The 21,844-nt window shown below is 37.9% G+C and overlaps 1 protein-coding gene across 1 annotated transcript; it reads right to left on the bottom strand.

Moving 5' to 3' along the window:
- Positions 1-14,259: 14,259 nt before the first annotated feature.
- On the bottom strand, positions 14,260-19,403 carry XBP1 (X-box binding protein 1; the record flags this gene model as incomplete). The annotated part of the gene is given in 5 exon segments (XM_072415975.1): positions 14,260-15,903; positions 16,856-16,963; positions 16,966-17,019; positions 17,895-18,023; positions 19,307-19,403. Coding segments are annotated over 5 exon segments (1,015 nt in total), but the record flags the coding sequence as incomplete, so codon positions are not given.
- Positions 19,404-21,844: the final 2,441 nt, after the last annotated feature.

The raw sequence follows: 21,844 nt of genomic DNA, 5'->3' as shown, positions 1-21,844 counted from the left end.
AACTTTGAAGCTCACTTGTGTTCTTGCTTCTTATAATAAAATATACATGTTTTATAAATAATACAGCTTAGTCGTGGCATTAGGTAAAATGTACTTTCAGTGAGGACATATTTTGACAAGTGTAAAGGTTTTAAAATAAAAAAACACAATTACCATCTTTGCTAAGCAACTGTATAAAAAAATCAAGAAATATACAAGCATACATATAGATATTATATATATATATATATATATATATATATATATATATCATATTGACCATTAATGAACCTGTTTCAGCTTTAGGAGAACTTCTGTTAGACTTGCTGTCCCCCTACAATGAACAGCCGATTGATGTTTTTTTTCTCATAGATGTATTGCTTTATTTTTTAGTACTCTTTTTTGGTGATTTGTATTGTGAAAATGGTATCTGTTTTATTATATTTAATACATTTATGTCTATATTTATGTAACTAAGTCATCTTGCAATTGAGCTGAGCCCTCTAACCTGGAAAGAATACATTTTATCTGACTCATTTCATTTTGTAACATTGTTGCAGCTACCTAATCAGGATTCAGCTAACCATCTAAACCAGTATTAATTCATTAATTTAATTGATTATGATTTTAATATTTCACTTTTATTAATATAGCACCAACTTAATACTAGTTTGTATTTATATAGCGCCAACATAATACACCGCACTTTACAAAGGCCTTCCTCATCCTATTAATTGCCCCTTGGAGGACTTCATAGTCATAAATCACAAACACTGTCCAATGCAATTTTTTTTGGTGGGAAGCCAAATAACTTACCAGTATGTGTTTTAGAATGTGGGGGGAACCCATGCAAACACAGACAGAACATAGAAATGCAGATTTAAGCTTGGGACCCTAGTGCTACAAAGGCAAGAGCACTAGCCACTGAGTCACCATGCATTTCACAGATTTGCTCGATTTACATGGCTGCAGTTTTTGTTATGAAAAAAATAGAAGAATTAGGCTAATTTGGGAACAGTGGTCCCCATGCACCTTACTAGCTGCAGGGCCACCTTCACAGCTGTGTTGGTTCTTGAACAACCAGCATTTGAACAATTGACAGCGGGCAGCAGCAAGCAGTAACAAACTTTGCACTGCCACCCCCATTCATTCTCTATTTGGCTGCAGGTGAGACTTTTTCGTTTAGTGCCTCACCCGAGAAAGCAACTCCACAGATTGGTGCTAGCAGAAAATGCCACTGACAGGTTCTAGCAAAAAATCCCACAGACCGGGTCTGGCAGCCTACCCCACAGTTTAGACTGGGTCCAGCATCCCCACAGATTAGGTCTAATTCTACAGACTGTCTGACATCCCCACCCACTAGGTCTATCTAATAACCCCATGAAATGGGTGTAGCAAATAACCACACAGATTAGGTCTAACCGACTTCCCCACAGACTGGGTCTAGCAGTTCTAGCAATTCCCAATCAATAGGTGCCCACAATCCTCCAGTTAGCCACGTCCAGGTGTGATCTCTGTTTGTTTTTGAGGTCCCTTACTTCCAGTTCTAACACAAGCAGGAAAATAAGGAAATTAGAACAAGTAGAACACTCTGAATCAAATATAATTTCCTAAATATCCTCTAAAGCAGGGGTGCCCAACAGGTGGATCACGATCTACCGGTGGATCGCAAAGGCAGCGAGAGTAAATTGTGGAGCCCTGCCTTTCAAAATAAACTCTACCGCGCATAGGAGTTTTCCGTCCTTAATCCAACTTTTTATTGTTGGTAGATCATTTTGACTTGGTCATTTTAAGAGTAGCTTGCAAGCCAAAAAGTGTAGGCACTCCTGCCCTAAAGGAATCAGTTAACCATCCCTTGTCAAGTCATTTTCTTCCAAAGAAGCAGAAGTCCTATGTCTAAATGAACTTGGAACCTCCAACCAATCTCCAAAATAAATATTTTAATACATATTTACAAAATGAGAATTACAGGTTTTAAAAAAAACACTAAGATTACATTTGCCACCATGTTACATTGTTTTAAAAACTGGTAAGATTTGTACTACTTAAATCAACCAAAGCTGATGTATGTTTTAAATTGATGTGATGGTGATTGTTGTAAGCCATGCCTAAATATCTAATACTGCTGTGGCTCCATAACGAGGATTCTGATCTGTGCCAAGGATTAATATAGCACAATCTCCCCAGTATTTAAGCAAATTTCCTGCAGCTTGAACAGCAATCAGCAGAATTCATTTTTTGTGTTATGTGACCCGCATATGTAATAAACTGAAACTCACTGATAGCAGTAATGTGAAGCTAATCCTGTATCAGTAAATCAAGAACACTTTATCTCACTTCCTGGAATTTAGTTCTAAGTAAAGTGTGATTATTTGATTAAATTTCACATGGGATTTAAAAAATATTTTTATGAGCTGCACACATTAAATTAAACTAACAGTAGTAGTAAGCATCCTTAGACATCTTTTTGTTGGATATTTCCTTTCAATAAGACTTGCTGGACAAGATTACAAATCCCATGACAGATAATACAGTTTACATATATGCATTTCATCTGTGTGTTTGTCCTGTGTACGGCTTTTGTTTCCTATTGAATATGCACTGCTTTCTAATGCATAAATACCTTTGACGTTTCATAGTTGCGTGTAGACAAATACATTTTAAGCAGGCATAAGAATACATCATTCATTTTATCAGTGTTATCCAAATGCCATTTTACAGATGCAGTTTAACTTGGTAAGTATGGATAAATGTCATAATGGTATATGTGCACAATAAACTTGTGTAGCACAGTATTATTTCTTTTAAGTGTGTTACTATTTTTTCTAACATTTCTAGCACAACATCCCTTTAAAAAACGCTCAGCGGAGATCAATTAACATTTTAATGTGCTCTTCTACCCAGCAACACTGTGGACACAATAGGAAACCAAACTGCAATCATCTGCCATATATTTTAATGTTTACCATCTTTAGGAAAGCTCTAATCACTAAGACCAGAGTGAATCCTGATTTTCTTTGTAGACACAGGTCTGGTACACTGTCATGTCCGGTTATTGTGTGTTAGTTTGTAGCTAGTAGTAATTTATGTGTATACATTGGTAGTTCAGCAAAATACTGTATATAATGCTTTACAAGTCTAAAATTACACTGCATTCTGCTGGTCCTTAATGCTAGTAAAAAAAATACATTACTGCCTTTTGCTTTGCACTTTTGCAATTACCACTACCAGATTGCAAGGTTTAGATGGGATTCAGTCTGCTGCTCCTAATGCATCCAATGTATTATATTGGGGGCCTTCACATACCAATTCTGTGCATGGGGAATCTTTCTATTCTATTTTTGTGAATGTAGATCTTAAGTTTAGCCACATGTAGAAATAGCAGATTACATTTCTCCAACAGAGTTTATCACTAGACTATGGCTTGTAGAAGGAAACATCCGATGCCAAATTCAGAGGATATTTGGTATCATGTACCTCAATTTTACCTGAATGGGGAATTAAAGGGCCTGGATGGGGCCATGCGTAATTGTGCAGCTACAGATTTGCAGCATTTTATTTTGGGTCCAGGCCTGGCATGTTCTGGAAGGAATGGATAGGCCAGGCACTGCATTCCTTTTTCTGAGGATCACTCCTTTTCTCCTTTTTTTGAGGATCACTCGCTGATGATAAAAAGAAAGCAGGTCCTTTAGACTTAGGGAGTTTCAGGCCAGGTGGCTCATGAGGACAGGCTAGCTGGAGTGTAGCTTGTATGCTGGGAGAGCTCAGGAGGTCTTCCAGCGTGTCCATGGAAGTCATGTTTTTATATCTGTATTAGCATTGTGGTATTTGGAAAATGAGATCAGTGGTTACTCCTAATATACCAGGTCTCTGTCTATCTGACTCTTTACCCTTGGACAGGTTCTGGGGTAGAATGAAAAGGCCAACCCAACTTTCCATTACAGAACTCAGGATCCTGGAACAGTTCCTCACAATTATGCAACCATTGGTTGATGAACTACCCCAGACTCCTTTCCCAGTATCCTACCTCTCTTTCTAGAGGGACTAGAAGCCAAAAATAGGGGATATATATTACCCATCCAGAAGCCATACCTGGATTCCTGTACAACATGTGTTCACCTATGTTCTCCCAGGTGGATCGCTGCAAACTATTTTGTACCCTTGGTATCACTGAACCTGACCCTATAAAACAGAATATAAGCCCAGCTGGTGTAGTTGGCATAAAAATAACATTCTGTAGAATTACTAGTAGACCATATTGTGGAAATTCCAGTTTTCTTGCTTTCATGCTGTCTTCTAGTAAAATCTTGTACAAGGATAGCCATCAGTAATACAGAAAATTGGGAATTTACATTGTTTCTTTTATAAAAAACATAGAAATAAAAATAACATAGAAACTAGGCAACCAGCGTTTTAATACTGGAATGTGAGCAATGGGACACATGTTTCTTTAAATGTCAGAAATATGAGTTATACAGATTGTGTAATTATATTTCCATTGAGTAGGTCCAACCTGGGTTTCTTTTTATGATTTACAGGGGCGTCTTCGTACATATCTCATGCTTCTGTACACACACCTGAACACATAATAGAATCTGATGTAACTTTCATTTCAGGCACTTCTAGAGCGTATCTACAAAAATATTCACATTACCATTAAGCTGTGATGGCTAACATTTTACCTGGCAGCTGGGTTGTATATGTATTGATATATGAATCAAGAAAAAAATTGTTGAGATTGTTTGTTATCAGATGTACAGTGTTTCTCGTGTGACTGCATTTACCAGCCATACCTTTCTAAACAATGTGTTCATTAGCTGGTCACCTAATATTGTTTGATGTACATAGTTTTCAGTCAAGCAGGTCAAAGAATGTCTTCTTGGCTGTGAAAAGCTTTATTTCCCTAGCTTAAGTCATGCTGGCACTGTCACACAGATATTAATGTTATCAGGGAACAAAATCCTGAGATTTGCATGAGTGCAGCACATGAAAGACATGCATTTGCAGTATTACCAGCCAAAGATAAAATTATGAAGTTTGTGATCAGATACTGACCTCATTTGAGGTCACTTTTAATTATGAGGCTTTGTATTGGATCACAAGATAAGGAGTGCAAGCAGTCCATTATTTGCTTACACACAGCCATGTGAAAACTGTACAACCCATGGAAGTTATTGACTTTTTTGACATAGTTAAACATGCAACCATTACCTTCAATTAAACAGTGCCTACAGATAAAGGTGATAAAACTGAGAAAGAATTTGCCTTTTCTGATGAAGTGGAATGAAGCCACGATACACATAAAGCCTTTCAGGACTGCACATTACTATATATAACTATATATTCAGCTACTCTGATATGAACACCCAGGGAACTGTAACCTTGTTCGTACTTCTTACAATTTAATATTTTTACTAGGCATAGTATAATTCGTATTGTTTTTCCCCACTGTTCTCAACGCTTAGGGTTATTTTAGTGATTAAGATTTACCTTTATTACTGTATATTTATATCCACAGTACACACAGGGAATTGGATATTCCCTCAAACATTTCCCCATGGGAATCTTCCAGGTCCATGTGTTTCAATGGCAGTAATTGATTCCCACCAGGGAATGTTTGAGGAAATGTCAATTTCCCTGTTTAAAAAAAAACGGCCCTAGTTTTTTTTCACATTTTTGAGATGATTTCATTTATACCCTTTTCATTCTCATCATTACTAATTATTAATAATATTATTTTTTCTTTTGATATACATATTTGTGTTTTGTATATGTTTTATTTAATTATTTATTTTTTTATTTAGTTTCTAATGACTTTCTTTTTTGAAAAGGGTTCTGCTGATGTTCTTACTGAATGTTCTTACTGAATGTCCTTACTGAATGCCTGTCTGCATTGGGCTTTTTGTGACCTATGTTATATTTTCTGTACCTAGCGATATTTTGCATAGTGCATACCTGGGTAACTTAGTAAACCCTAATTTTGTCATTGGAATTTATGTCATGGTCAAACTATAGTTTTGCTGTAATATCTTTTTGGAAAGCAAATGCTTTTTCTTGACAAATCTCCCCTGCAGTTGCAATTGGTACAATATCTTTCTAAATATAGATGTGCGTACATTGATAAGAACTGTTACATGTAGGTCCCACTATTTAATTTTGGGTACTTCGCAGCACTTAAATCTACACCACTAGTAGATTGTTTACCTTATAGTGTATTGATTCAGTTCAAATAGTTTAGCAATCTTTTAAACCCACTGCTAGATTCATAGGCATCCACAACCTTCATCCTGAGTGCATTAGAGAGTTCTTTTGATCTTGGGATGATGACAACACACACATTACTATCAAAAACTAGACCCTCAATGTTTGAGGTTTACGTAAAAGGTTCTGCCGGCAGACTACCTAAGTGGGTTCTTATTACTGGAATGAAATTTGGAGCACCTCATTCTAATTTAATGGGTTTTAAATGGTGGTAGGGGGTGTGTTTTCCACACAACAAATCTGTATTTGTGTTAATTTAGATTATGGGAATGAATATGCTATATTGTCTCAATAAGCAAGGAAGCCAAAGAGTAATCTGGCCAACTCGTACCTACGATGGAGATCTGTTCCTTTGACCTAATTCTAGCTGAAACTCCATTTACAACTAACTACAGCTGATACCACTTTCATACTTCCAACAAAGCTCATCTGCAAAATGTTCACCTTCTGCTCATTTTTAATAAACAAATGTCAACACAGGAATGATTTTTCAAAAATAAAAGTAATTTTTAGCAGCCTATTTTGGAAATACATTCATGGCACAATACTTGTATGCAAGAACATTTATCAATTTAAGATTTCATTGCGGGCTACACCTTACTATTCATGATAAAGTAGGGATCCTTCCATTTCTTCTAAAGATATCTAAAGACAAACCCATGAATTCCCTTCACCTATTTTAAATTTAGTCTTAATTTAAAATATGTGAAGGGAATGTAAAGGGCTATTGATAAATGTATCTAATTATATATATGATTTTGATTTCCTAATAATAAATTAATGATGATAGATATGATAACATGAAGAAGGACATTAGCTGATTTGTTTCATTGCGTATGTTATATTAAAGGCACTTGCAGTCTATTGGAAGCTGTCCCCTTGAGATATACCATTTAGTCATGTCACTGCCCTCGTCAGTCCTTTTTACCAATCATGTAAGAAGGGCTCTATGCTGTCTCTTAAGGTACACTCAGGACATTAATGTAAGTTGTAATCTTATGATTATGTCTTTCAATTGGTAAATTGGAAATTGTTGTGAGTTTGATTTATGTTGCTAATGAAGCAGACTAATTTCTGCGAAACGTGTAGAAATTTAGAATGCTCTGGCATTGGGTATTCATGTAGGAGATTATTAATTATTTAATAAAAATTAATGTAATAATACTTGTAAATGTTTCTATTTTGAAAGTACATATTAAATAAATAAGTTTTTATGTCATGATGAAAAATATTTAAAAATATAGCCCTTTTAAGCCTTAAAACTCACGCTATTTGGTCATTCTCTGTATGTGCGATTCAACAAACTGTAGTATACTAAAGTGTGACATATATATAAACTATATAAAAATATGTACAGGGCTTGCAATTGTGTTCAGCCTCTTTATTAAGGGTGCTGTTGCCAGACAACATAACCAAGGCTTGGCTTTACAGAGTACACTACTGTAATGAGAATTCCAGGAACCTAATATGGATACAGCATGTAAACAATGCACATGCCCAAAAGTGACATGCAATAAAAAAAGGATCTCTGTTGCAAACATGTACACTTTATTTAAAACATTTGGCTGCCTAAGACTGTAATATATATTAAAACTGTGTTACCCCTCAGTGACCCTACACCGTCCTACTTTTACAAGCCAGGAGACTGCTTTGGGCATATTTATTCTTTCCTATAGACAAGAAAATGGTCTTGCTCTGGTAAACAAAACCACCTGAGCTGTCTAGACATGTGAGGATAGTATCAGATTGCTCATTATGTAATTAAAGAGGAGAAATCAGCTCACTCATTGCCAGTCAATGACAATTATATAAATGTGGAAGAGAAAAAAGTTGCTGTGTTTGGCAGATTATACTTATTTTTTAAACAATCTGGTTGCTATGAGTATCATCCATAGCTGTCCTCCTCCTATCTTTTTGCTGATGACTGAAGAAGATTTTTATTTGTCTTTGTTAGTATCAGTTAAAATGAATGAATTGTACTCTGCATGGGTTCTTTGCCCACTGCTTGCCATTCTTCTCCTTAAATAGCTTATTAAAGATTGGTAAAAGCACATTTCTGGATGACTGAACTCTGAATGGTTTTCCTAATCCTGATCACAAGCTATCCAGGCGATGTGAAACTGTGTAAGATGTTTCTGGGCAGTCACATTCCCTGAGTGCAGAAACTTCCTGAAACAGCTGCTGACGCTCACAAGATTTGCTCAGAATGAACTCATGTTGCCTTTAGCCAAGTATTTCCTTTTTAATGAAGTTCAGAAGCATTTTTCAAAGTTTTCTCTTAACACCCCATCACATGGCTTCAGGCTATCCAGTCAGAATTCAAAAAAACACTGTACATAGGTCCATTCTAAGCAGAACCTGTGTCTAGAATACCGATAACAGAAATCAAAGTTTCTGTATGATTCATAAAATCTTACAATAGTTAGTATAATTCCCCAGCTGCAAAGTAAGATCATTTTACTGAATCACGTAGGAAACCTTGGGGTATTTCAGAAGGAACTTGCTAACCACTGCAACCAGACCATTTCCATCCTGACTGCAATTTTCCAACAAATTGGACCACACAAGAGTGGAATTTATTGGACAACCTAAAAAAACTAAAGCTAACAATAAATAATGTTACCATAAATAATGTTAACTAAAAACATCCATCCGGAGTATTTTATCTGCCGTCCAGAGGGCTTCTTTTGGGGGGTAATAGAAGAAACCTACTGCAAGGTATACTTATGTAGAGCAATCATGGGACCACATTGTGGGGGGATGCCATAGCTTAGGTGGGTCCACACCAAAATCAGTGGTTTCAAAAACCCCATAAAGAACAGAATATGTCACCATAAGTACTAGCTAAAAAAAAAATAAACTAAAACCTAAACTGTACCCACCAATAAGCGACCTTCCAGTGCTTTCCTGACATTTCAACACTTGGAAGGCTTTACTCTGAGCACAATTAGCGATGAGCAAGAATGCCTCTGACATTCTCGTGAAAATTTCCTCAACTTCCGATGGGTCTGCGAAATTTCGGCGAAATGATTTCGCGGACCCATCGGAAGATCGAGGGAATCATTACAGGAGGAGTACTGCGGCTGCAATGCAGCTGTGGGAATCCTCCAGAGCACGATCCCCGGGCACTAGAAGATAAATTAACCTTGTGTGCCCGGGCATCGCACACTGACAGGATGATTCCCACGGCTGCATTCATTCATGATGAGCACAGCTCGGTACTCCTGTGTTCTTGGATAGAGAATCTCTATCCAAGAACATATACTACAGGGCTGCAAGAGCAATCAGGGCTCCGCTCCCCTGATTGCTCTTGCAGGTCCCAAAAAATGTAATCTCGATGGCTGAATTTACACAGGCAACTCTGGCTTACATGTTTGGTAAGCGATAACGGCCTGATTCGCCGCAAGATCAAATTTTAAAATTTCTCTCGCTCATCCCTAAGCATATTTGTTCCATGTTTGTGCATGTGAGCACTCTTTATGGCTGCCCCTAAAATCCTGCTGATCTAATAACCCCAAAGGGAAGAATCCCCAGAGAAACTGAAGGCTAAAATATGGGTTATTTACTGCCTCACAGCCCAAGCTCCATTATTTTGTTTGTCCTAATGGCTCAGAGCCATCACCCCATTGTTGGCCCTTGTCTGACTTTCATCCAATGTCTATGGTCAGCATTCCTAATACAGAACAGAGAAATGATGACTGCTTCATTGTCCTCCAATATACTACCATATTACAATAATTAATTGAACTTACATTTTAGAGAGGGTCTGTCATATAATGGTATTTAGTACAGAGATTTGATAATTCCTATCCATGTGCTAATGTTCCTTTATTGTATTATGAGCAGGCTGGAGGAGAGGTTTACTGAAACTACCCCTACAGATGAGACAACCATCACCAACATCCAGTTCTATCCTATCAAGCTACTGTTTCCTCTCTATGGGGGACTCCCAGACAATTAGCTATGAGACTCTTGGGGACCAACAATCTGATTAATGCTCATATTCTCCCTCTCCAATCTCCATTAAATAAAAAAAAATGGTTTGGCCAGCCTCTTCAATCCCCATTTTCCCATCACATCAGATGTGTGTGTACCATCTCCATGGGGAGAGGGATGCTAATTGTGCTCATGCAGGATGTTTTTAGTTTTACCAGTATATGTGATTCCTTTCATTTAGCTACTGAGAGCATATCATTTGCGTTAAACTCTGAATTAGGTGGGGGTATCATTAAATCCTTAGATCAGAAAAATCCCCAGCTATCTAATAGTGTTTTATAAAAACCGATAAACAAAACTACAGCACGGAGGAAGTGAAATCCGAGAGTAATGCAAATTTCAAGATGAAGGATCAAACTTTGTGATGTATATGACTGTTGTACGGGGTTATATGTGGTTCAGCTGTTCATTTCAGAATCAGTCACGGATAATAATTTGGTTTAACTTTCAGCTCTCCGGCTGTTTCCTTATTGTGCCCCATGGGACCAGGGCAACTGAATGCAGTGGGGAAAACCTTGGCGGTGGTTTATTCCTTTATACAGGTGTTTGCTGAATATACCACTTTGATTTTTACATACGTATTTTGTTAATGGTAGGATTGTTTCTTTGTTTTTAAAAAATGTGCTAGAAATAACAGCTGTCCTGGTCTAAAGCAACTTGAACTGGAAAATGATTGATATGGATTGTAGGTGTGACGTCTTAGATTGGGGCTTTGGTGTCCCGCAGACAATCCTTTTTCAATAGGGTAGTGCTCGAAGATAATAATGTTATGACTCATTGCCTGCTGGAGAGGTAGGTACTTGGAAGTTTTTAAAGGCTTTTTTCATAAATCATTTGTATTTCAAAACAATCAAATGGTTTTACTTTCCATATCAACAACTGGACACACCAGACTGTAAAATTCCATCAAATAAAAGTCAAAGCAATTGGGTGTTTTTTTGCCTTTTAGCATTACCCATATGTAAAATATGAGCATATGTTGTTATTGAGAGCACACTAAAACACATGTGTAGCGCATGCTTAGTATGAGGGGTCCTATACCATAGTGTAAGCACGGGTATTGTCATCGGCTGCTTGTTGTGGAAGAGCTGGGCAGTCAGACAATTCATCTGAGTATGGCCAGAACCCCCTTACTACCTCTTATTCTCAGATAGATAGCATGGGATTGTGCACCCCATCTGCACCTACTACCCCTTACTATATAACTTTTACTAAACAAAAATGTAGCGTAATAAATAAAATACACCAAGCTGATTGTGGTAAAACAGTGGTTCCCAACCTTTTGGAGTATTAAATGCATGGACTCCGGACCGCAAACGTGCGGGGAGCTGGGTGTCACACAAAGGTCAAGAAACTTCCCCCTGAGTGACGTCATGATGCCAGAACCCGGACACTATCCCATCGCTGGTCTGAGCCTGTGATGGGAGAGTGGGCAGGTTTTGTCCTGAGACACAACCCTCCCACTGCCTGAGCTAGCGTTCTGTATGGGAGACGTGGTCTGCGGGTCTGGCAGCTGCGCCCCCCTAATCGGAGTCCTTCTCCAGAGCCTGCTGGGGGGTGCACCCACCTGAGCCGTGGCCCACTTGTCAGCTAGTCTAGACACTAGGGGGCCGGGGACCCCTGTGGTAAAAGGTTGGGCCAACTAATTCAATATACAATTGTAAAACATATACCATTATTCTATTAATCTTTAAAAAAACAAATACACTTAGCCATTAACACTCCAGTGTAAACCATAACCAACCAACAGTCCATTTTTTAAAGAATACAGATAAACTGTCCATCCAGAAGTGGGCGCTATTACCCCATAAAAGATGACAGTGACAAGGGGAGGGTGGGGCAGAGAAACTGGGACAGGTGATGTAGCTGACGGTAAAATGTGACACTCCCTCAGCTCCACAGGCTTATAAAGGGTAGAGTAAAATATTACTGGACAGTTCTTTTCCCTCCAAAAGTTGGGCTGCCAATCAGCTACAAGGTTGACGACAAAACTGCCCGGCTACAGGCACCTCCACAGATTCTTCTACCTGGCAACAGGAGCCAGATAGCAGTCTGATAGATATATAAATATTACTTAATTTTACATTTCTAAATTGTCTCGTCTGTGTTAGGCTATAAAACGAACAAAACAGATTTCAGAGCAATTATATATAGAACACATTGGTCTCTGGTGGAGGTTTGGAAGTATATTTTATTAGTACACAGCAATAAAACCTTACTGCCTCCATTAAGTGGTTGGCTTTTTACATGTAACCACTTATCAGCATCTCCTCCCAGGGTCAGCAGATTGCAGGCCTGTGCTTGCTAAATGGTTAAAGTTCAATAAATAGCTCTGTAAACATGAAGATTTTTCTTGGAAAATACTCATGATGGGCAATGTTAGACTAGTGTTAACAAAGACAGTTCCCGGCACTTTTCCTGCAGGATTGTTTAATTTAGTTCCCGTACTGAGGCTAAAGGTCTTAGTACTGGCATGTCATATCAATTACAATGACTGCACAATTATTATTATTAAACAGGATTTATATAGCGCCAACATATTACGCAGTGCTGTACATTAAATAGGGATTGAAAATGACAGACTAATACAGACAGTGATACAGGAGGAGAGGACCCTGCCCCGAAGAGCTTACAATCTAGTAGTATGTCATAGGAGTTCTCCCCTAGTACTTGCCATATGAAAACATCATTGCCGTGGGCTCAGTCCCTGCAAAATACGGTGGTAACCAAATATGCCAGGTAACTAAAAATATTTTGTGCCATGTACAGCCACTGTTCACTCATAATAATTACAAATCATTTAAGGCCTTTAGAATCTCAAAACAACTTGCCACGACACGAAACATCTAAACACACAGGAAACCACCATCTATCTCTCTATCTTTAAGGTTTTATTTCCAAGAACAAATCTTTGTCACCTGCCAGCCCTCTATGTAAATAACTAGTTTCTAAGTTGTCAGAATCCAGTTGTAACCCAACCCCTAGAGTTTTTGTTGTGAAAAAATACCTAGGACCTAACTCCTAATCATATCCCTTCATCCCTAGTACTAAGCAACAATTATTTTGTGTGCCCCAATGACCCAGAGTCATTAACCCCATTATTGGCCCTTGTCGGACTTATCTAATGTCTATGGACAGCTTTGTTAATACAGAACATACAAATTTTGCCTGCCTCATTCTGCTCCAATACCTTGCCATAATACAATAATTAATTGAGCTTACATGTAGAGAGGAGGGATTTGTAGAGAGTTGTGAATATGCCAATGGTATAAAGTACTTATGTTATATCTCATCCGTATAAGAACCTGATAAAACTAAATATTCCTCATTTTACCAAAAGAGACATGCTTTGTTGTAGTTTGTGTCCCCATGAAGATTTTCCCCATCACTTTCTGTCCCATTAGTAAATGTAGACCTGTACAACGGCATCAAAAACCACTGCAAACATCCCTCCCACATTTTATTCAAAGGAAAGTTTTGTATGAAATTGGGCTTTTGTGTCTCATGTGGGAGTTAAGTCACACTGAAATAAAACATTATTTTGCAAAATTCTGATTAAGGTGGCTCAGAGGCTAACACTCTGGCCTTTGCAGCGCTGGGTCCCAGGTTCAAATCTCGGCCAGGACACTATATGCATGGAGTTTGCAGGTTCTCAGCTTGTTTGTGTGGGTTTCTTCTGGGTACTCCAGTTTCCTCCCACATTCCAAAAACATGCAGTTAGGTTAACTGGCTTCCCCTCAAAATTGACCTTAGACTGTATTAATGACATATGATTATGGTAGGGACATTAGATTGTGAGCCCCTTTGAGGGACAGCTAGTGACATGACTATGGACTTTGTGCTGCTTCAATATGTCGGCTACAAAATATTGTAGAATGGTAAACTGAGAGAACATCAAAGAAGGAGTAAAAGGTCTCATGCAGTTTAAAAGATTTTTCTAGCGTTCAATTTTACATACAATTTATTCATACTGAGCGCACACACCCATAACTTTGTACTGTAATAAATAAATGCACAGATAAGTTAAATATGTAATGCTCTTTTAATTATTTTTTTTTAAATATTAAAACGGAGGAAGCAACTCATATACACAGGGAGGGATATAAAAATCAATGAATTCATTTACACAGTAAATTTCACAAAATATTTATCCGTGTTGTGGGGTGTTCAAAACTTTTATACATTGCTGAATTTAACAATTCAAAGCCTAATACCCCTACCTGCAAGCTCTTCTATATAGCAGGACATCTGTTCTACCAAACAAGCAAAAATAATTGCCTTTAACAAAAAGGCAAAAATAATATAAAATAATGGATAAGGTTTATTCGGATTCCTTCAGTTTTCTGTATTACTCATGTACTTTATGTACAATACTCATGAATGACTTGAGACACAGTATTTGAAGTATGTATGTGTTAATTACTTTTCTGTAATTTTTAGAATTGTATACAATGACCAAAAGGAGTTTACTCTGAATTCCCTAATTAGCCAAGATGACCAAAATATCTGAAGATGAATCACCATCCATAGGACTATGGTTAGTAGAAAGGAGCTCTTTTAGATTCTGCTTAGCTATAAACTTATCTAGAAAAGTGATGGAAAAAACTGCAGGTGTGTACTTCCCATGCACCTGATAGGAGAATGGGTAAGGGAGCCTGTGCAGACTTTTTAAGATAAGCTAGTATTTCATAGAACAACTTCTCTAAGAATTACTCAAAATAATCTACAGCCAAGCAGTTATGTGACTACCCACATCCACACAGAACAGATCTTCACAATATGTTACATAACAGGCCTTTACCGATTCCACAAAAGAAATACTTGAAAGTCATTCAACAGCTTTACATGGACTGGATAAGCAACTTAACACATTTCATTAAAGAAGCTGTTTGGATGGCACAGATTTGATGATTTTTGTGACATTCTCAACTCTGAACAATACTTTACTTTGCAATATAATCTTTATAATAAAAATAGAGACTTGGATATGTAGATAAATAATAGCCAGTTTGTAGAAGTCAGACAACACAGACGGATATTTTAAAATGGTTCATCTTCAAATTCTGGGCTCGGATTCCAGAAAAGGGTGGGATCGGCAAGGGGTGAAGTAGAGCAGGTTTGGTCCATGTGGACACTGAGGAGCTGAGGGAAAAGTTCACTTGTAAAAGAGTCCTCCCAACCCTGGTCACAGTTCAAAGGAGAGGACATGTCACTGAAGGGGGATGAGCAGCCCTCATAGCCAGAGTCACTGCCTGCATCCAGCAGGCTTCCTGCTTTTTCCACGTTGTTTTCTGAACAGGACAGTAAGCTCTGTATGCCAGCGACAGGGGTGGATTCTTTTTCCTGGGATTCTTCCTTCACAGTGATGGTGGCACCACACGAAGTATTTAAAGATGCTTCCTCTGTTTTAATGACTATGTTAGACTCAATTTCAAGCTCTGAGTCTTGCTCTGAGCACAGGGGCTTAGTGTAGACATGATCAAATCGGATCAGTTCATTAATGGCTTCCAGCTTGATTGATGGGGTCCCCATAGGAGAAGATGGGGCGGTGGGTATGGAATCTGATTCACTCCCAACTTCTTGCTGCTGGTTCCAGGGTACGGCTTCTTGGTAGCCAAGTAACATTTCTGGGTCCAGGCTTTCCAATAAGCCGAGCAAGATATCAGACTGTAAAATATAAAATGGTACACCCTGCTTAACACCAATCAAACCAAAATGACTGACAATGTAATAATATACTACAAAAAACTGCTGCTTTAAACATAAACTACAATTTCTACTGCTGAGACAATGTCCAATTGTTCTATCTGAAATAAGTATTGTTCTGAGATGAACAAACATTTCAGGACATTTTACAATGTTTTATTTGGCCTTAATGTTCTACCCTTCATAAGTATTTGGGATTTTAAAAGGTCATCTCATTGTTAAAATGTGAAATTTAAAGTTCTATTGTTTAAAGTGTTGATTTAGCAGTCTGTTTGCTGTTCTTACTTAACTAAGCCCTGGTGCGTCCTGTCATCAAACTAAGCAGCTGACTGTAGAGTGGAGCTCAGCTGGAAGGTGTCAATAGCTGGGGGCTGCTAATGCAATGCTAATAATCTCATGGTTAATCTAAGATGCTGCAAGTGAAAATCTATACAGGAGGATGAATACTCACAATCCTAAAGTATGTCAAAAATTTGCTTAAATACCATCCCAACCCCATAGTAAACCTCATGAAATAAGCTTTTCTATTACACATATTATTACATGTGGATTTTTTGAAAACTATATTATGCATTTCTTACAAGCCTTTTATGTGGCATTGTGGTTAGTGAAGAGATTTTACAAAAGAAAAAACAGAGGTTAGTGCAAGTAACTATAGCCTCTAATCTTCACCCCATGTAACATTTTAGGAATCACTAATAGAACTGCCTAGGGTATAGTAAATGAATAAAAGCATTCTACTGACAGCAGACATATTCCAGAAAAAGAGAGTGATCTTTATTTTCCAAAAAGGTAGAACAAATATTCAATTTCAAAGTTAATTTTAACTAACTTTTTTTTAACTATTTGCAAATAAATTTTACTTGGCTTATAGATTTTGTGAACATTGAAAGCACAGAATCTGGTGGCTTACCTCACTGTCTGAAGAATCAGGGCTGTCAGGATCCATGCAGATGCTGTCAAGTTCGGAGACGTCTGGGCCTGCTCCTGCTGCAGAGGTGCACATAGTCTGAGTGCTGCGGACTCAGCGGACCCGGTCACCGGACTGACTTCATCTTCTCTGGACTGGACAAGAACCTAAATAAAAAAAAAAAAAAAAAAATGGAGTTAACAATGGCAGAAAAGTCGATAATAAAGCTTTAAAAGCAGAATTAATTTGGTATTTAGGTATCTGATTTTTAAGCTTGATGTTATTGAGTTAAAACAGTGCTGTTGCTGCCATGAGAACCGCTCTATTCTATTCAAATTCTGTGAACAAATATTACTGGATTTTACTTCTTCTTATGACAAGGAAGTATGAACACTGCAGGCTTTAAGATTGTTTTATTGGAAGGAAAGAATAAATGAAAAAAATTATGACCTGCAAATGATCTGATAAAATGTATTGCTCTTTCAGATTCCTAAACCAAGCACTGTAACCATATGCAAAAGCACGATCTGACACCCTAAATGCATACTTTTGCTACTAATTGAAGAACACCTTTGTTACTTAACTATGTCAAACTACAGAGTCCCTGAGCAGGTTTTTCCAGCTTTTCAAGAAGATGAGTTTTACTAATATATATGGACAAGAAAAGTCTAAACTAATGTCTCCTTTGAGTGCTTGGAGGTCAATTTAAAATTGTTCATACAGAGAATGTTAGGCATTGCGCCACAAAAGCTTTATTATAATAAGATTATGATAAGACATTCCTACAGCTCCAAAAGGGGTCAAAGTCCCCTTTCAGAGGACAAGAGCTAGATTTAGTGTTGTTTGCAGGCTCATTCAATAACACGATGCAAGTAGTAAAGTGTAAAGTACAATATCCTTAGAATCCTTCTGGTCTGGCATCAGAACATTGAATTTTAGTTGATTGCTGCACTTAATGCTTTGTGCTGTTATTATTTCTACTAGACTGTAAAGTCTATTAATGCTGGCCTAAATTATTATGAAATCATATTATGATAATTACCTCAATTTCTTCTTCCTCTTTCACATCAAGGGCATCAAGGCCCAATCTCTGACGTAATTCTTGGTTTTCGGTTATTAAACCATGGGATTTTTCTCGTAAAAGTTGGTTTTCAATCAGGAGCTTCTCGTTCTGGAAGAGGAACAAGGTGTTAATACTGAGCATGACGAACATAATAGCAGCTATTTAGAAAAGGACAAACCTTCCTCCCTGACAACTATATCTACTACATAGCAGATGTTTCAAATATCAATGCAATATTTAAGAAGCATTGACAAAGGTTTGTAATAAATTGAAGAACGCACCAGTATAACTCTTTTGTTGCTAGACAGCAGGTTTCTTAAAGAGGAGAAAGTGAAGCTGAGCTACAAGAGAAAAAGATGTAAAAAAAAAAGGTGGATTGTCTGGGGGTAGGGAGTGTTAACAGACAGGTTTTTCTAGCCTGTTTGCCTATATATAAGTTGACTGATCATTCAAAGGTCAGAAGTCAGAATTAGAAAAAAAAAAAATGGTTCAAATTAACCTTAAATTGTAGGTACACTGCCTTGCAAATACCACTGCATAAGTGGTATGTAAAGATGACTTATCTTTTCGTAATCTTATGTAAAGATGAGCTATAGAAAAGGCACCAAAATATTCATCAGCTTAAGATAGTCTTTGGGGGTTAAAGACAGATCAGTGTTTGGAAAGTATACAATGTATATTATTCATAATGAATGGATATGTGGGTACTAACTGACCTGACTGATATCAGTATGAAAGGTTGAAAAACCTGGACAACTTGACTTGGATCTCTTGTAAACAAAGACCACCACAATAGTGGATGTAAAAAGATGACACCTGGTTGTTAGGATGTCAAAGAGGAAAGAAGTAAAATAGACATATCACACATTGTACAGTGTTGCTCCAGGGTGTGCAGTGTGTATAATAAACAGATCCTGATACACAGAGACATTAGCATTTCTAGCAAATATAAAAAGCTCTGACCAGTAAGTTTGCATTTTCATAAGGGCTGTTTATATGGAAGGTTTATTTGCGAAGTGGTTACCTCGCAACCATTTTTTTAACTGCTAGTTGCCGTACAGGTGGAAATAGGAGGGGTATAGGAGGCATATACATCACTTGTTTGTACTTACAAACGCTTTTAAAATGCCTTTCAAATGCTTAAAAATGATTAGCATATATATGTTCCCATTTTAGACTAAAAAAGTGGTTGACAAATAAACCAACCATGAGATGTCACATGTTGCACCTATGGACAGTTCAGTTTGTTTTAATTATATTAGGATGGCTTTGTAGTTTTTGTTTTTTTTGAATAGTGAACCACTAGAAAACCTCTTTCTTAACCGCAACAAACAGTCCATGTGAAGAAGACCAAAATCTTATATATTGGCTAATTAAACTGCAGACTTTACCTCCAACTCCAGATCCAAAACTTGCTGTTCCAGTTCACTCATTCTGGCTTTTTTTCTGTCTCTTGCCGTTTGTGCGGCTACTCTGTTTTTTAATTTCCTGTTAAAAGAAAATGAAAGATATAGTGACTTAGGTCAAGACAAGCTTTTTTTTGTATAATCAAGTTGTCAGATGGCCTAAAACAATCTTTTTTTCAGAACTGACCAGATGTATGTCTTTTAGTATGAGTTAGATTGCACAGATTCATATTCATCTTCTAATTGGTCTAAAGTTAAAAGTTTAGATGTACAAACATCACCAGTGCCCCTAGTTGAACTGTCCGACGGACGTTCCCCGGACTGGCCTTTATTTCACCCCATAGATACATGATAACATATTGCCAGATCTGATGACTATCCTTATATTAGTGCAGCATAAGTTAGACGGCGTGTCAAAACTATAAAATAAGCAGGAATACCACAAAAGCCAATAAAATTTCATAGTTTCTGTACCCTATTGCTACTGAAAAAGTGAGGGTGATATTGCATAGTCACTGCAAATATACGGAGAGTACTGGGACATTTCTAGAACACTGAGGAAATGTTCTAGAAATGCATGTTAGAGTCAAACATCAGCCATGAGCAAGTTTCTTCTAGTCCTGAAGGAGATTCTAATTACAAAGTGTTGCATCAGCTGAATGATGCTGCTGAATAAGTAATAAACAGATGGCCTAGTGACTACTGAGTCATGTACCACTGACATCAATCCACCAGGGCAATCTCTCCAAAGGTAAATGGGGATTTACAGCATGGGTGTAACACATAAGACCCAAAAATATGAGTTCAAATAGCTCTCCTTTAATCAATACAATCCTGCTGACCAACCTAAACTTCTAAAAAGAACTGGGCGCCTGCATGATTTCAGGTTTTCTCAAGTCTGTATCAAATACATTTTATGGACTTTTTACAAACTTGACACCGCCCAAACTTCTCCTGGCTAGTTTTAAAAAAGTACAATGAAAGATCAGTAACTGGCCTGTCATTTTTATGGTTTTGTACATTTCTACATAATTAGCTAAATTATAACCTGCACAAATATTAACACAAGAGGTGTTGGGTGGCAGGCACCAGGATGGGTGTAAGGGTATTTGCAGTGTGGGAGAGGCTACAACAGTGAATTATGTACACATCCAATTTATGAAGAACAGATAACCATATGCTCCTGCAGATTACTTTGGGTGCTGCCTGCAGTCTGGGGATTACCTCACATCCATCCTGTTAATAGCATTTACAGATCTTTCCCAACATATGTTCTGCAATACTTTTAAACGATGGATCTCCCTCCCTTCTCTTTTTCCTAATTGGTAATTTATGGAGATCATAAATGGGACAAATTCAGGTACAATGCAAGAAACACATGTCTGCCACGTCACTTTGCCCTGAGCAGCATATATTCCTTTAATCTGTAATCCCCCCCCCCCCCCCCCCATATGAACGACAGAGCAATCACTAGCTTCAAGGAAGTTATGTGCAGAAAACTCTGCACCCCCTGCATTCCTAGGAAGGAAAGAATGATTGCTTTATGGTAAACATTTCTGAGTAAAACCCAACATTCATTTCCTCTTTCAGCAGATAAGTGGAAGGCAAAGTTCTGCAGAACACAGGATCCTATTTGCAGATCATATGAACTAGCAGTTTTATTTTTGTCCTCAGAGGATTGAAGCAGAAGTAACACCAGGCAGCAGAGATCAGAGTCCAGTCCTTGTAGCCTGATCTGCTCTCTGTTTGCTGATCACGACCACAAGCAGGTCAATTATAGCAAATAAAAAAATCTATAAAAACTTTTATAGTGAGGAATTAACTGGGTGCAACCGTGACTAGTAACCTTGTTCACCAGGTCTGTACTCATCTACTTACACACAATTATGAAAAAAAAAAATTAGGTTAGCCAGATAGCAACCACATGGGTCAGAAATGGTACAAATTGTGCAAACTTAAAAAGTTCCAGGAAGAGGAGGTCTGGCATCAAATCAACAGATCTTCATCATTCCAAGTGACGTCAGGCCAGCCAGCTCCCAGGGCTGCCACGCAGGCAGCTCATCCTCCCCCATACAGGCCTGGAATGCCATCAGCCCCCTCTGATCACAGGATACCGGGGACACAAAGACTGCCAGGGGCATTGCCCTGAGGGCAGGGCATGCCATCAATGCCACATCAATGTATAAATAATAAACCAGCAGCAGGAAGACATCTGATCTACATTCATATACATTGTTACCAATCAGAATTGTTATAGAAGCTGACATCTGGAAGATAACAAAGCTTTGATCAATCACACCAATCAATGCCATAGAAGCCCCAACAGATGGCACACCGGCCTGGAAATACCCAGGAGCAGAATTAGGAAACAGACAGAGGGGTCACATAGGAAAGGACTGGCCTGGTCCTAGGCTATTACAGAATGACATCTGGAAATCTCCATTCATCACACACTGAGCAGGCTACATACTGCTACAAATAATAGAATACATAGGGATCAGGCTATATACACCCAGAAATAGG

This window comes from Pyxicephalus adspersus, chromosome 6 (assembly GCF_032062135.1).
Source record: "Pyxicephalus adspersus chromosome 6, UCB_Pads_2.0, whole genome shotgun sequence".
In the NCBI taxonomy this organism is placed as follows: Eukaryota; Metazoa; Chordata; class Amphibia; order Anura; family Pyxicephalidae; genus Pyxicephalus; species Pyxicephalus adspersus.
Note: the sequence above shows the minus strand (reverse complement) of the source record. Positions and strands in the feature narration are given on the sequence as shown.